General features: G+C 42.5%; 1 protein-coding gene across 1 annotated transcript in view; it reads right to left on the minus strand.

Moving 5' to 3' along the window:
- The window catches only part of C1H1orf87 (chromosome 1 C1orf87 homolog), a 126,839-nt gene that overhangs the window by 78,691 nt on the left and 32,659 nt on the right, over positions 1 to 15,489 (minus strand). Inside the window, 7 exon segments of the mRNA XM_032639279.1 lie at positions 1,355 to 1,499; positions 4,673 to 4,837; positions 8,403 to 8,518; positions 10,236 to 10,369; positions 10,372 to 10,433; positions 10,435 to 10,490; positions 11,074 to 11,214. Coding sequence (XP_032495170.1) covers positions 1,355 to 1,499; positions 4,673 to 4,837; positions 8,403 to 8,518; positions 10,236 to 10,369; positions 10,372 to 10,433; positions 10,435 to 10,490; positions 11,074 to 11,214 — 819 coding nt within the window.

The following is a 15,489-nucleotide window of genomic DNA, read 5'->3' on the forward strand; positions in this document are numbered from 1 at the left end:
GTAGGTCGCTGGAGGGCGTCTGTTTTTTCGCTCAGACAGGACGGGGTTAAAGGAGCCGCTGATTCGGGGCCTCCGGCTCACTCAGGCCGGGGGTTGGGGGATGGGGGAAGGAGGGGCACTGCGTGCGGGGCCGGCCTGCGGCGGCAGAGGCAGCGTGACGTTGCGGCAGAGGCCGGCGTGACGTTGCACCAGCCTGAGGCCCGCCGTGCGCTGTCCCGGGGAAGTTGTCCCTGGATCCCGGGAACCTGGCAGTGGCGGGCTGCACAGGCTCCACGGAAGAGGGGTGTGGAGAGTGACCTGTGCTCGCACACAGGCCCCTTGGTGGCGGCAGCAGCAGCCTTAGCGTCTCCCGCCCGTCTCTGGGGTCCGCGGTTTTAGCCGCGGCTCGCGCCCGTCTCTGGGGTTTGCGCTTTCAGCCGCGGCTCGCGCCCGTCTCTGGGGTTCGCGCTTTTAGCCGCGGCTCGCGCCCGTCTCTGGAGTTCCTTTAAGCAGCGCTCTTAAACCCCTCTCCTCGCGCACCAGGAGACAAAGAGGGAAGAAAAAGTCTCTTGTCTCTTCGGCCGGTGCAGGCTTTTCCCCGAACTCCCTCCCGGCTAGTCGTGGTGCACTAACCCCTTCAGGCTATGTTCAAGCCGCCAACCCCAGTCCTCTCCCTGAGCTCCGTCCAAAACCAAAACCCGAGCCTCAGCTCGCAGCCCCGCCCGCCCCGGTGGGTGAGCAGCAAGCCTCTTGGGTTGGTGAGTGCTGGTCGGCACCGATCGTCTGTGCAGGAATCTCCCCGCTTTGCCCTCCGCACCCGTCGCTGTGCACTACTCCGCGGTCCTGAAACTCCCCCCTCTGCCTCCCGCAGTCTCCGCCCGCGGAGGGGCTTCCTAGTGTGTGGAAACTTTTCCTCCTTCACAGCTCCCTCCCACTGGTGCAGGTGCCGTCCTTATTCTTTTGTCTCTGTTTTTTCTTTTGCCCTACCCAGTTACGTGGGGAGTTTCTTGCCTTTTGGGAGGTCTGAGGTCTTCTGCCAGCCTTCAGTAGGAGTTCTGTAGGAGTTGTTCCACGTGTGGATGTATTTCTGGTGTATCCGTGGGGAGGAAGGCGATCTCCGCGTCTTACTCTTCCGCCATCTTCAAGGTCCCCCCGCTAAATCCACATTGCACCTTTTACCTAGAATACCTTTCCTGTCCCTTCCTCTGCTCTCCCCCAGTTCTTTGCCAAATTCACACGTCCTCTAAGATTCAGTATTTGCATCATCTCCTCTGGAGTTTTTGGGTGAGGCTAGGTTGGTGTTCCTTCTCTGTGTTCAAATTTACTGCCATCACTGCATTTTACATATAGAATTGTATCATGTTTAAAACATTACCTTTTCCCCTAGCTCCTGGAGAACTCTGGAACTGAAATCATAATAGTTTGTTGTCCTTAGTGTCTTATCACACAGAACACATTGAGTGATTAATATGTTGAATGTAAGAATAAACATGCCATATTGTTCAGAAATCTGGCTATTGCTTTGGAAGAAGGGAATGATTTGAAGCTAGTAGAAACCATTTATCATTTAAGGGCAGAGTGTACTGATATAGAAACAACTAAGTACAAAAAAGGAGCCTGGCAAACTGCAGAAGAATGTCTTATAGTTCTGGTCACCTGGTAAACTAGTGTCATTGCTGTAGTCTTGCCATGGGAGTGAACCTCACATTCACAAGCCCCAGTTCTCTAAGTAAAGGGATTCCCTCTTGATGATAATGAGGGAGTTGCATGAAAATGAAGCAAGAGTAATTAGAGGTAGAGCAACCTGTGTTCTAGCAGCTCCTCCTGGCAGGAAGGTCTGCAAGTAGTTTGGGAGGTCTTTGTGATGTAGAGCAGAAAGAGGATGAAAGAATATGGATTATGTATAAAAGTGTTAAACTGAACCTGCATGCTTGGAAACTTCTTAGGTTCTACACACTATTCACTCTACACCTGATTTAAATAATGGTCAGGGAAGTTAATAAATAAATGTATGTGGATCCATGTTGCCTCAGGAATTCTTCCTGAGCCATCATTGCATCAAAAATATGATAGAGGAACAGAATGAGTGAGTCCACAGAATGAGGATGACAGATATTAGATACATTTTTATACTCTTCTTTGAGAATGGCAACAATGCCATTGATTCAAGTGACAAGACCCATAGATCACCCTTCAAAACTGCATTTATTTATCTGAGAAGAGGCAGATGATCTCTGAACCATCTGAAATATTGGCTGTGAGGATGTGCTCTTTTTCCCCTCGGCACGGGGTGCATAGATTTTGTGAGAAACTTAAGGAGGTCTGTGAAACCCTTCCAACTCAGATGGCCTTTCCCAGTCTCCTCTGAAGTCCTGTGTCCAGGAACAAGTATGTTGGGGTGCAATCCCTGCTGCTTGCCGTGTCCAGTGTCTGTTGGGCCTCAATTTGTCTCACGTTCTGGGGAAACAGAATTCTATTTGCCATGCCTCCCAGAACTGTAATATACTTTGAATGAGTTCCAGATGTCTTAAGAGATGCCAGATGGCTCATGAGAGGCAGACCAGCTTCAAGGAAAATGTGCCCTATTTCCTTGGATATGAACCACAAATTTAAACTTTCAGGGCCAGCTCAGGGTGGAGGACATTCAGGGCCCGTTCTGATAGCCAGCGTTCAATGTGGCTATCACTTGACCCTGGGAAAGGTCCTCCTTCCTTAGGCTATTTTGCAGTGATAATTTCACCAAACACAGATTTTTTTTTTTAAATATAAGGAAGGGAAACCTATTTACTGAGTGCCTCATATATCAGACAGTATACTAAGTACCTTTACATACTTATCTTGCTTAATCCTCACAATAGACACAGGAGGTAAGATATTTGGAACCCAGTTTTTCCAGATGGAAAATGTGAGGCTCATAGTTTCAGTAAATTCATTTTGATTTTCAAGTCATTTATGTACCATTCCACCAGGGCATCTGAGAACATTCAAGCTTCACTGATGCTGTTATGTATTTTCCAATCTAACAAGAAATGGCTCCTTCTTAGTCAATTTCCACTGATCTTCTCAATAACATAATGAAGGCCATTTATGATGTATGGAATCTCCCGTAGTGTTGTCTACTTCTTTAGTGAAACAGGCTTGCATGTTTAATATTCATGTATACAATATACATGCACACACACATGTACACACTATCATGTACTTTGCCTTTGCATGGTGAGTTGACTGTATAAATGAAAGCACAGAGAAAGCTACTTCTGTCCTAGAATAAGATTCCACTTTCAGCATGTTGTGTCCTTGCTTCCTTAGTAAACATCACTTGTTCTTCTGAATTCTCTGACTCTCTCCATTCTTAACCCCTGTTTACCTGGATGAAAGGCATTTTCCAATCTTTCCTATAGGATATTTTTGTTTTGGGGGTCTGTAAATTCTAATTCCTTCTACTCCTCTGGAATTCTAACTCCTGTATCCTGGACTCCTTCCAAATATATCCTTCCAGATATATTCTGCCTATTGGAGTTCTAATTGTGTCTCAATTTCCAGTATTCTTCTGTATTTTGAATCCTGGCTCTGCCTATTGTTGGCTGTGGTCCTTGAGAGATTCAGCTGGCTTCTCTGAGACTCCATTGTTATTGTTTTTCATTTATTAAATGGGTATTATAACATCTACCTAGATCTTGTACTTATTTGTAAGTGTTAAATGAGTTAATGTAAGTAGAGCATTTAGTGCAGTGTTTGGCACTGTAGGAAGAACTCAGTAAAGCTTGGCGGTGAAAGTTGCTGAGAATGGAATTGCAGTAACAGTGGTCATTATCCAAGGTAACCTCATGACTGGAGTTTGTCTGGCTAAAGACAACACATGAATTAATATGGTTCTGGATCCTCTTTCATGAAACATATCTGCACTGTTAATTAATTCTCCCAAACAGCAGGCTAATCTCTGTTAGCAATAAATCACATCAGTCCCTACAATTTGGTGTCCCTAAGGAACAGAGTACCACCTGCTGACCTCACTGGAAGCTGGTAGAGGGTGTGAGAAATGAACACTTGGCCTTAGAAAAACATTTGTTTTCCACTGTGAAAGATTATTTGGTATTGTCATATTGTCTATTGTTAGCGTAAAACATAGCCCAGTGTAAGTAATTCCTGGACCAATTCTGCACATTTCACAATTCCTTTTCTCTCTTGTTTTTCTCCTCTTGGGCACAGAAAACAAACAATTGTGAAATGTAATCCACAGGCAGAACACAGATCATAACTGTGCCTTGTATCTTTTTAATTTGAATTTTTATTTTAGTGTCTTCTAATCACTTTTAAATTTCTATTAAACGAGATATTGCTTGATTTCCAAAGGGACGGCCAATTTATCATATAAGGGATTAGATGTAAAAACAGGAAGAGGAAATCTTTTACTGTAAACATTCTGTATTCTTTAGCACATCACTTTCCTCCTGGTTGATTGAAATTTGGGAAATGATTATTAGACTTACACAATAAATATTGAACTTACATTATATAAATGCTCCTAGAACCTACATAGTATATATGCACTCCTACTTTCAAAGCTAGCCAGTTATGTATCTCAGTATGTATTATTCTTAGTGAATAATATAACTGTGCCTTCTTACTATAAACCTAGTGCCCCGAGGTAGCCTTCTAGAGATGACTGAATCTGAAATCTAATTTTGGTTACCTTGGGTGGGGGCAGTAGCCAGAGAACGAGCGATCTTCTTTTCGAAAACTCAGGTTGAGATTCTCCATGTTGAGTTTGCCCTTGGTTGCCCTTAGTGCCATCTTCAAGATCTCCAACAGGTGGTGGTTCACTTCTGACTGGGAGTTGGAGTCTTGAGGGGCAGTACTGCTTGGAGAGGCAGGAGAAAGGCTGTGAAAAGATGATCCACTCAAAGCTGTATGGCCGGGGCTTCCCTGGTGGCGCAGTGGTTGAGAGTCCGCCTGCCGATGCAGGAGACACGGGTTCGTGCCCCGGTCCGGGAGGATACCACATGCCGCGGAGCGGCTGGGCCCGTGGGCCATGGCCGCTGAGTCTGCGCGTCCGGAGCCTGCGCATCCAGAGCCTGTGCTCCGCAAGGGGAGAGGCCACAGCAGTGAGAGGCCCGCGTACCGCAAAAAAAAAAAAAAAAGCTGTATTGCCGATTCACTTTGCTCTACAGCAGCAACTAACACACCATTGTAAAGCAACTATACCCCAATAAAGATGTTAACAACAACAACAAAAAAGCTGCTGTGTGTTTTCACACCACGCCTCTCACCCCAATACATACTGTGGAATGAGAGGACCCACCTAGTAAGGCCTTCTAAATCTGGGTAACCTCATCATGGGACTACATGTGGAGATTGCAAAGATTAACTAAAGTCTGTTCCACTCTAGTGAGTCCCACAGTCTGTTCTCCCAGAGGTACCAACCAATTGAACTACAACATAGACCAAAACTTGTAATCCACTAACTCTTTTTTTCCAGGTTAGAAAAAGAAGTGACCATAGTAGTTTACTTTTCCTGCTTTATCTTACTTTTCTTAAGCCCAGATAATTATTGATAGCAAATCTAATTTCCAAACTGTCCATTGCCACAAGCAAAGCAAAGCAAAGCAAAGCAAAGCAGATCCTACCAGATCCCTGTAACCAGGGAATCTATATAGAAGGAAATCTTGAACCAGGTGAACTTCCTGCATAATCCTCGACTCTGCTCTTTGTATCTGGAAAACCCAGAAAATGTTTGGGTACAATTATTTACTTACTGCCTGGCATGCAAATGTAAGTAGTTATTAAAAGAGTGTATCTAACTGACTATTGTTACTTTAAATAATTGGCAAAAAACAACAGGGTGATGAAATGTTATAGTCATTTGTTTTGTGAAACTAGTTTGAGATGTTTACTCATTTAACATTCAAATGTATGTGTCCTCCCAGATCCAAGCTGCAGTATCTTCTCCACAGTGAAGCTTTTCCTTATTTCCACTCCCTCAACTTAAGTGTCACTTCCCTAGAGGGACATTCCATGACGTCCCCAACCTCCACTCATGTAAATCAGTTTCCTTTCAGTGGTGTGCCGGTAAACCTTTAATGACTAGCTCTCCAAGATAAAGCCCTAACGTGTAGCATTACTAATTTTCATGGTGCCAATACTCCCACCATGGCTGATTTCAAGCTGCCAATATGATGTCCCTGAATGAGGAATTGGGAATTGAGGCTCACCGGCGGCCCTTCTGTTGCTCCAGAACCCCCTGCTTGAGAGACTCTTTCATAGTTCTTTGTTCTTTTCCTTAATAAGTCTCCCTCAAGTTGCAATTGCTTCCTTATTCTTTTAGCTGTTGTTTCCTGTCTGACCTCCTCCCTAGTAGACTGCTCCATAAGACATGGGCTGAGTCTGTTTTGCTCCTATATCATGTGGATCTTGTAGAGATTGGCCTTACAAATCTGATGTATCTGTCCCAGATTTGAATCAGAAGTTTTCCTTCCTCTTTCCTTTTCTTGCAACACCAGTTCCTGTGGGTAGGAATTCGTAAGGTTTTGGCCTTCGGCTCAGCACACGGAGTACTGAATGAGCAGGTGTTATATGGAACCCATTTACTGCAGCTGGTGGATTTCGTAGAAAAACCTGCTGCAGGAGTTTACTTCATCTGGTCCAACTTAGGTGATGAGAGCCATTGCCGCTCCTGCTGCCACTGGTGATGCTGGAGGCTTTTTAAACATCACAGAGTGCCCCATATAAGGCTCTACCTGATGGAACCGGGGAGGACCTTTTTCTAAGCTGTACATTAATTAACAAAGAGCCTGGATTAATTACAGGTCATCAGTCCTGCACTTCCATAAACACACTGTCTGGTTTATATACAGCAGCACCTTCTCTGATGAATTCAAAATGATGTCTTTATGCACCTTTTCTATACAGTAGATATCCGAATGTCCTTGCGAGTGAAGTGATGCAAGCTCTCTGGATAACTGGAGTGCCAATGGCATTCCACAGATATTTATTGAGCATCTCCCATGTGCCAGGAACTATGCTAGAAGTATGCTGGACACCGAGTTGGCCAGGAAAGATACCATTCCTAACCTCAAATGTCAAAGAAGTAATTACAAGCACAATGACTGTTATAAAGAGAAAGGGCTATGGGGTCATATAGCAAAGAGATATAACCTAGTCTAGGGCTCAAGAAAAGTTTCCTGTCTAGGATTCGTAAGACTCATATCTGCCAATAAGTGGCAATATGTTCTGGTGCATCGTCTACTACCCTTCAGGGCGCAAATCTCACTATCTGTTCTATGTGAAGTGTGGTTGCTGATTATTAAATATTGCCAGGGCTTTACAGCTCTCAGCAGGGCAATGGCACCAAGTGATAGTTGACTGGTGTACCCACATGGCAGCATCACTTTCTTTGGACTGTGAGCCCCTGAGGGAGAGACTGGGCCTTGCCAATCTCTGAATTCACTGTGCTCAGCAAAGTGTGCCTGGCATTCAGTGAATGTGTGTTGACTGAAGGATTGCAGTCAAAAAGGGCACATCATAGAAAGGAATCAAGTCTATTACTTGGCCCAGGGATATTTTTATAGGACATGGTGCCTTTTTCCTAGAGTGAAGTGATACACTTCAATGCCATGGCTCTTAATCACTATGTCACATTATTTGTAACGGGAAAGAGTGTCTTCTGGTAGGATAGTTTAAAATAGTAAAAAAAACACTTATATAGCACTTGCTATCTATCAGGTACTATTTTTAAGAACTTTGCATTGACTAACTCAGTTCCTCTTACAAATCTATGAAGTGAAGGGAAATCTATCATTGTTACCATTTTACAGTTGGGGAATGGAAGCACAGAGAGGGTAAGTGACCAGTCAAATGTTGCAGAGCCACTAATGGGCAGAAACAGGAATTGAGCCCAGGCTTCTGTCAATGGAAGTTATGCTCCTAACCACTGCACTTTGTCATTTTTCGTGGAGAACACAGAGACTATCATGCTTTACTGTCTGTGCCTTATTTCTAACGCTGTTCCTCACATCCTATTTTTTACGTTGAGTCATTTCTTTCCTTTGAGATTATGTGAAGGACTAGTGCCTGTAACCCAGGAGTTCACTGACTGAACATATTTCTGGAATCATACTGTATGAACTGGAGCTCTACCCCGGTATACACTCATTTCTTATTTCATAATGAGGTTTTTCACTTTCGCATGGCAACTTCATAAAAAAGACACATGCTTGACGTTAAGAAGCTGGTAATTGTTGCAAATAACTTTCTATGCTGGCCTGCGTACAAGAGAGAAATAAAAAACTATAAGCAGAAGCCAACTGTTGGTGAAGAGCAAAGTGATTCTGCATTAGGTGAAGTTTTCGAGTGTATGACCTCCACAATCCCTGCAAGCTCTTGCAGTCTACAAACACTATGCCCACAAAAAGGGAGAAAAGTACCTTTGATGCCTACCACCCTGAGCTTCTTTCACCTTGCTGTCCTCAACTCTTTTGTTTTGCTGTGGATCATCTGAAGCTGCAACTTTTAAACACCAGAGTAGCTTTTCATAATTCACCTGAAAAGTAAATATCAAACAGAACATCCTCACTGAATTTACATGTAGGGGAAAGAAGATGCCTGCTGAGATAACATGTATTTGGAAAAGTTTTAGCATTAAAACTGTTAAAAACAGGTTTTAAAATATAATAATTATTAGTGCTTTTTATCAATTATTCCTTTTATTTTCCCTTCTGGACATACGGTAAAATAATACTTCCTGGTTGTCTTGTGGTTGAGTAGGGTGATGACCAGTTCTGGCCAGGGAGTTGTGAGCAGAAGTGACATGTGCTACTTCTGGGCTGAGGATTAAACTGCTAACATGACACCCTCCAGGTCTCTCTTTTTCCCCTCTGCCATCACATCCAACAGAGTGGTTGCTTCATCAACATGGGTTTGGAGCTAAGATGATGATGGTACTGAGAAGAGCCTGGGGTGGACTCATTATGAAAAATAAACTTTTATTGTTTTAAGTCACTGAAACTTTGGGGCAATTTGTTACAATAGCATAACCTAGCGTCTAGCTTCTCTCCCTCACACACATCTCTTACATGGATATATTCAACAGATATAGTCAGATTACTTAGGGGCAAGGCCTTATTTACCTAGGTGAAAAACTCAAGACTTTTTTTTTTTTTTAACATAGGAAAGGACTAAAAGAATGTCATCATTTCCATTGCTGGGCTGGATGACATGCTAGGGACTCTGGTCTGGTGGGCAGACAACTCCAGGGCAGTAGAGGACGTAGCAGTGGGGACAGGAAGCCAGATAAGGTCCTGATAGAAACTAGATCTCAGGCTGGAGAATTGGCTTGAACTGAAGATTCAGAGAGTTTGTACTAATAGGTTGATATTATATTGCGAAATACGTCTCATACAACTGATTCTATTTTCACAGATAAGGGATGGGCAGGAGATAGAACTAACATTTATTTGAGTACCTACTAAATGTTAAACATGAGACCAGATAATTTGCATTTATTTTACTACTAAATCCTCAGATAAGCCCTATGAGATTGGTTTTGGCCTGATTTTCAATCAACACATGCTCACAAATGATTTATCCATTGGTATTATTTCTTCCTATTTTAGGATATTTTCCTTTAGCTCCCAGAATTTGGTTACACTTGGGCTATGCTTTGTATTCACTCACAATGTGAGCTTGGGAAGTGCAGTGCTCAGAGAAAGAACCCTGGTCTCATCTTTGGGGAGCCTTTATCTCTGTCCTGGGTCTACTATTAATTCTCTGGGTGCCCTGAGCAAGTTCCTTAACCCCTCTGGGTTTCAGTTTCCTACTCAGTGAAATGATGGTGGTGAATTATATTTCAAAGATACCTCCCACCTCTTAACTCTCTAGGAGCTGTCATGATACATCTTCCATAAGTTCTCCATTCTAACCTCAGAGCCTATAGACTGATCAGCTTGTAAATAGACTCAGGTGGGCCCATTATCTTGATTCTGTAAGTATACCAATGGTGTTAAGAGCAGACAATGAAAGTTTGGACAGGAAACCCTTTAAAGAGAAATTAAACAAGGCTGAGACCTAAATCTGTTTTCTATTTGGGTCTTATCTGACTAGAGATTTCCGCATATGAATATAAATATGCTTTGTATCTTATGGGTCAATAGTAAAGGTTATTTTCAAGAAAGAACCTTACCTTTTAATTCTATTACTCTGGTGGGTACAAGTCAAGTAAACAAAAGGAACCCACACTTAAAATAAAAAGATGGTCATACCATTTCAGGAGATCCCCTCCCAGAAAATCGCTGGCAAAGGATCTTGACTGTTGGTAACTGCAGAGGGACCTCAAGCCTGAAGAAGAGGTGGCCCAGCTGAGATTGGAGAAGAAATCCTGAAGAGACAGGATCTTCATCTCTTTCTGAAGCTTGTCTAATAAGCCAGAACTCAAAAGGCATGACTTGAGTTCTCTTCTGAACAGCAAGAAGAAAAGTGTCTTCTTTTGTTGTTCCACTTGGCCTCTGGCCAATATCCTGAAACAACAACAGTAATAACAAATTAACAGGGCTCTAAAACAAAATGAGTAAATGCTAATGCAAGGAAGAAGAAGCCTAGTTGGGCTGGTATCAAAGCATCCACTTTTAAGCCTTGTCCTAAAAGGAACAGGAAATAACACTTACACTTGAAAGTAAGTATTCAGTCTGGGTATATTCATTAGTTTACAATTTCTCAGGACTTTTTTCTTTAGGAGAAGAAAAGAAGGAAATCATTTCAGAGTACATGCTCTGTTAGAAGGCTCCTTAAGGTGTATCATCTGTCTTTTAGAAAATAATTTTTTGATTATATGAGAATTTAGAATAACAAATCTTAGAGACCCATTGGATCTGGAAGGAGGAAGGGGGAAGTAAGATGCAATGTTCAGGGGAATCATTTGAGGTTTGCCTGTGAACTCCTCAGGGAAGCTTCCTTGAAAGCTGATGGGACATATGGAGTGTGGTGTCCACCAGTCCATGCTCAGACCTTCTTATTATGTGTTTCACATCAAAATATACAGTCAACAAATAATACCCCTTCAACCACAATAGAAAACAGCCCAACAACTCTTAGGATACACACACTGGGTTGGTCAGAGCTGCCCCTTGCCATCTGTTCTAAGGACCAGTCTCTAAGGTTTCTCCTGGGGAGGCCATGGATATAGGACAGGGACTGGTCTCCAGTTGGTACAGAGCTGCAGTAGACACTTTCCTGGTTGGGAATCTTAAAGAAACAAAGACAAATGGTAGTAAGGATCAGAAGGGGTGGGTGAAGAGAAAGAGAAAAAAAGGGAGAATATGAATGAGTCAACAAATTCTTTTTTTAAAAAAATAAATTTATTTATTTATTTATGGCTTCACTGGGTCTTGTTGCTGCACGTGGGCTTTTCTCTAGTTGTGTCGAGTAGGGGCTACTCTTCGTTGCAGTGCTTGGGCTTATCATTGTGGTGGCTCCTTTTGTTGTGGATCACAGGCTCTAGGTGCACAGGTTTCAGTAGTTGTGGCATTTGGGCTCAGTAGTTGTGGCTCATGAGCTCTAGAGCACAGGCTCAGTAGATGTGGCACACAGGCTTAGTTGCTCTGCAGCATGTGGAATCTTCCCGGACCAGGGCTCGAACCCACGTCCCCTGCACTGGCAGGTGGATTCTTAACCACTGTACTACCAGGGAAGTCTGAGTCAACAAATACTTAAAACACATTCACAGTTCCAAATGACTTCAGCCCATGTGGTCATTGAGTCATTGAATCCCCACAGAAGAGAAAGGTTACGTCAACATTAACTTCATCATTATGCTGTTAACACAAGTTTGATAAATAAATGGACAATTTTTTCATTTATGCAATAAAGAAGGTGTCTGCGACAAAGAAAAAAATAGGTAGACCATAAGATGTTGATAGGCAAATGGAGGGCTATTATTAGAGATAGGGCTATTCTTGGGCTGTTTCAATTAGTAGATTCAAGAAGGGCAGCAAAGGCAATTGTGAGCTTTGTCAAGAATGGAATAGAAGAGATTAAAACACCCAGAATATTACACCCCAAGAGCAATGTTATTAAAGGTTACAACAGAATAAATGATGGAACAAGGGTCAATGATAAAATCCCATTCCCTCATGCCATGGTGTATGATGTATTAATAATGTTTTTTATTTTCTGTATTTTATGATGGTTTGACATCTTGTGGGCCTTGCTGGCTGGAGGAGACTGCCCCTTCAAGGGCTAAGTAATTCCTAGAGATAGTAAGCAGCTTGCCTGCTAATACATCTTTAATATGTGAACCAACCAATCCTAAGTCCATATCTCCAACCACTTCCTTTATCTAACTCTCACACACCAAGCCAATATTTCCCCCACCCTAAATCTACCCAGGTCCAGATATCAGACAGGGGACAGCCCCTCTTTGGGCCTCCAGTGGGCCCAAAGCCCACTGGAATTGTTCAGACCAGCCAGGTCTGATCTATTTACCCTGCCCTGCATTACCTTTCCCATGGAAACCCCAGTAAAGGCTGTGGCTTGTGCTCTCCCCTCACTCCTCTGCCCCCTGATTGACTTTGGTGCTTCCCCATGTGGCCCTGCATGGTGTGGCATGCCCCCTTTTCACTGGGAAATGTAAATAATACATTCTTTCAAAGGCAGTTCCTTCTATATGTGTTACCTTGCCATACCTGATTAAAATAAAATCCTGGGTACAAATTGAATCACATGGCTATTTTTAATATCAAGTAATTGAAAGGAGACATTATCAGAAGGATTCATTGAAAACTGAGTGTCTTTACTCAATTGATAGTTATATTGAATAACCTATCAGTATGAATATCAACCTACAGATGCTGTATAGTCATGAAACATTTTTTTTTTTTTTCAGTACGCGGGCCTCTCACTGTTGCGGCCTCTCCCATTGCGGAGCACAGGCTCAGCGGCCATGGCTCACGGGCCCAGCCGCTCTGCGGCATGTGGGATCTTCCCGGACCGGGGCACGAACCCATGTCCCCTGCATCGGCAGGCGGACTCTCAACCATTGCGCCACCAGGGAAGCCCAGTCATGAAACATTTTAAAGAAAAATCAAGAGGGTCTCTAGAGTGGGCAGAGTGAGGAGTGGCAGAGTGTTCTAAAATAGGCATAATAAAATAACACGACATATATTGGGCACATACTCTCTACACGTACCATTATGAGTACTTTGTTTATATCATTCAATTTAATCCGTACAACAACCCTATAAGGTAGGTAGTATTTGTACCTTTTTATATTTGGAATCCTGAGGCTTAAAGAAGTTAAGTAACTGTATTCCTTCATTTAAGAAATATTTATGGCTTGCCTAGGCTAGGCCAGGCACTGTGACAGGCCCTACAGTGAATAAAACAGATATGGCCTCTGCTCTCACAGAGCTTGCAGACGATGAGAGGCACGGCAAGCGACTGTGACAGTACACCATGGGATGGTAAGGGACACTATTAGAACAGCCCATGGGTCCATCTAACCTGGACTTGGTGGTCCAGGTCTGGAAGCAATGACATTTAAGTCTAGGCTTGAAAGATGAGCTAGATTTGGATAGGCTAAGGAGTGGAGACTTCCGTGATAGACGGAATGGGAATAAAGGGGAATAAAGAGGAGAAGAGAAAAAGGAAGAGTACAGGAAAAGGAAACTGGATGTAGAAAACCTCAAAGGTGCACACATGTGCCTAAAAGAGAGTAATGGATGCTCTCAGAGCATCACTTAAATTTTTGGAAAGACAAAAGGCAAGGCTGGAGAGGGAGACAGGAGAAAGGAGATGAATAGCCTTAACTCTTGTTAGTATCTGTGTTTTATCCTGACGGCAGTGGGGAGTCATGGTAATGTTTTTAGTAGATCTAGCACTAGGCTAGACTTGCCCAAAATTTACTCCCTAGTAAATTATGCAGATAAGATTTGGACCCTGCTTTTCACCTTTCCTCTGGGATGAGAACGATTACACAGTTTGTCCACAGAACAGTTTCATTCTGCAAGGTATTTAGTTAGGTATTTCAGACATAGTGTTCTCAGAACAATACGTTTCTTTATAAATACTTGTAATATAAAATATTTATATTTTCAGGTACATATAAATATTTTCTGCCTCTGAGAATTGATACACTTCTATATTACAGTATTCTAAAGATGCATTTATCAACACTTATCATTCTCATGGAGTCAAGGTGTTCTTTAGTCCCTTTATTCACATTTATACAGCAAATTTATTGAGTGCCTTTATCTTTGGCACTAGAGATACAGGTGAACAAGACAGGTATGATTGCTGACTGCCCCTCATAGATCTTTTGGCCTAGACATTACAGACTAAATTTTATGGCCTTGCCTATGGAAAGGGGAAAATATATTGTGCTCCCAGGAATGCTGTGAAGAATGAATGCCATAATGTATTTTAAATATTTTGCATATTGTACAACTATATTATGAATTTGTTTGCTATTTTTTTGTGTATCTCCTTCCAAAAGATCTATGAGGGGTGGTTGTTCACCTGTATCTCTTGTGCCAAAGATAAAGGCACTCAATAAATTTGGTGTATAAATGGAAATAAAGGGGACTAAAGAACACCTTGACTCCATGAGAATGATGTGTTGATAAATGCTTCTTTAGAACACTATGAGGGCCAGAACTCTCTTGTATCCTGCTGACTCCCAGCGTCAAGAAAAACGCTGAACTTGAAGAAGAAACCAAGAAAGACAGTGTCAGAATGATGATGATGTCTTGTTCAGGCCAAGGGCACACCAGGCCTCAGACTTCTCCCTTCACTGATATAAATCATCCTGGGCTGTTTTTCAAAAGCAAAGAGTGTTCCTAAATTGTCAAAGGAGATAAAATGGGAAATTCTGATCAAGAATCACTATGTTTCTGACTTCAGGGGTTGTCAGAGTACCTATAAAGTCTCTGATACTACAGCTTTCTCTCATTTGTTTTACTTTTTTTTTTTTTAACATTTTTATTGGAGTATAATTGCTTTACAATCGTGTGCTAGTTTCTGCTTTATAACAAAGTGAATCAGCTATACATATACATATGTTCCCATATCTCTTCCCTCTTGCGTCTCCCTCCCTCCCACCCTCCCTATCCCACCCCTCTAGGTGGTCACAGAGCACCGAGATGATCTCCCTGTGCTATGCGGCTGCTTCCCACTAGCTATCTACCTTATGTTTGGTAGTTTATATATGTCCATGCTTCTCTCTTGCTTTGTCACAGCTTACTCTTCCCTCTCCCCATATCCTCAAGTCCATTCTCTAGTAGGTCTGTGTCTTTATTCCTGTCTAACCCCTAGGTTCTTCATGACATTTTTTTCCTACATTCCATATGTATGTGTTAGCATACGGTATTTGTCTTTCTCTTTCTGACTTACTTCACTCTGTATGACAGACTCTAGGTCCATCTACCTCGTTACAAATAGCTCAATTTCATTTCTTTTTATGGCTGAGTAATATTCCATTGTATATATGTGCCACATCTTCTTTATCCATTCATCCGATGATGG

Source organism: Phocoena sinus, chromosome 1, assembly GCF_008692025.1.
Source record: "Phocoena sinus isolate mPhoSin1 chromosome 1, mPhoSin1.pri, whole genome shotgun sequence".
NCBI lineage: Eukaryota > Metazoa > Chordata > Mammalia > Artiodactyla > Phocoenidae > Phocoena > Phocoena sinus.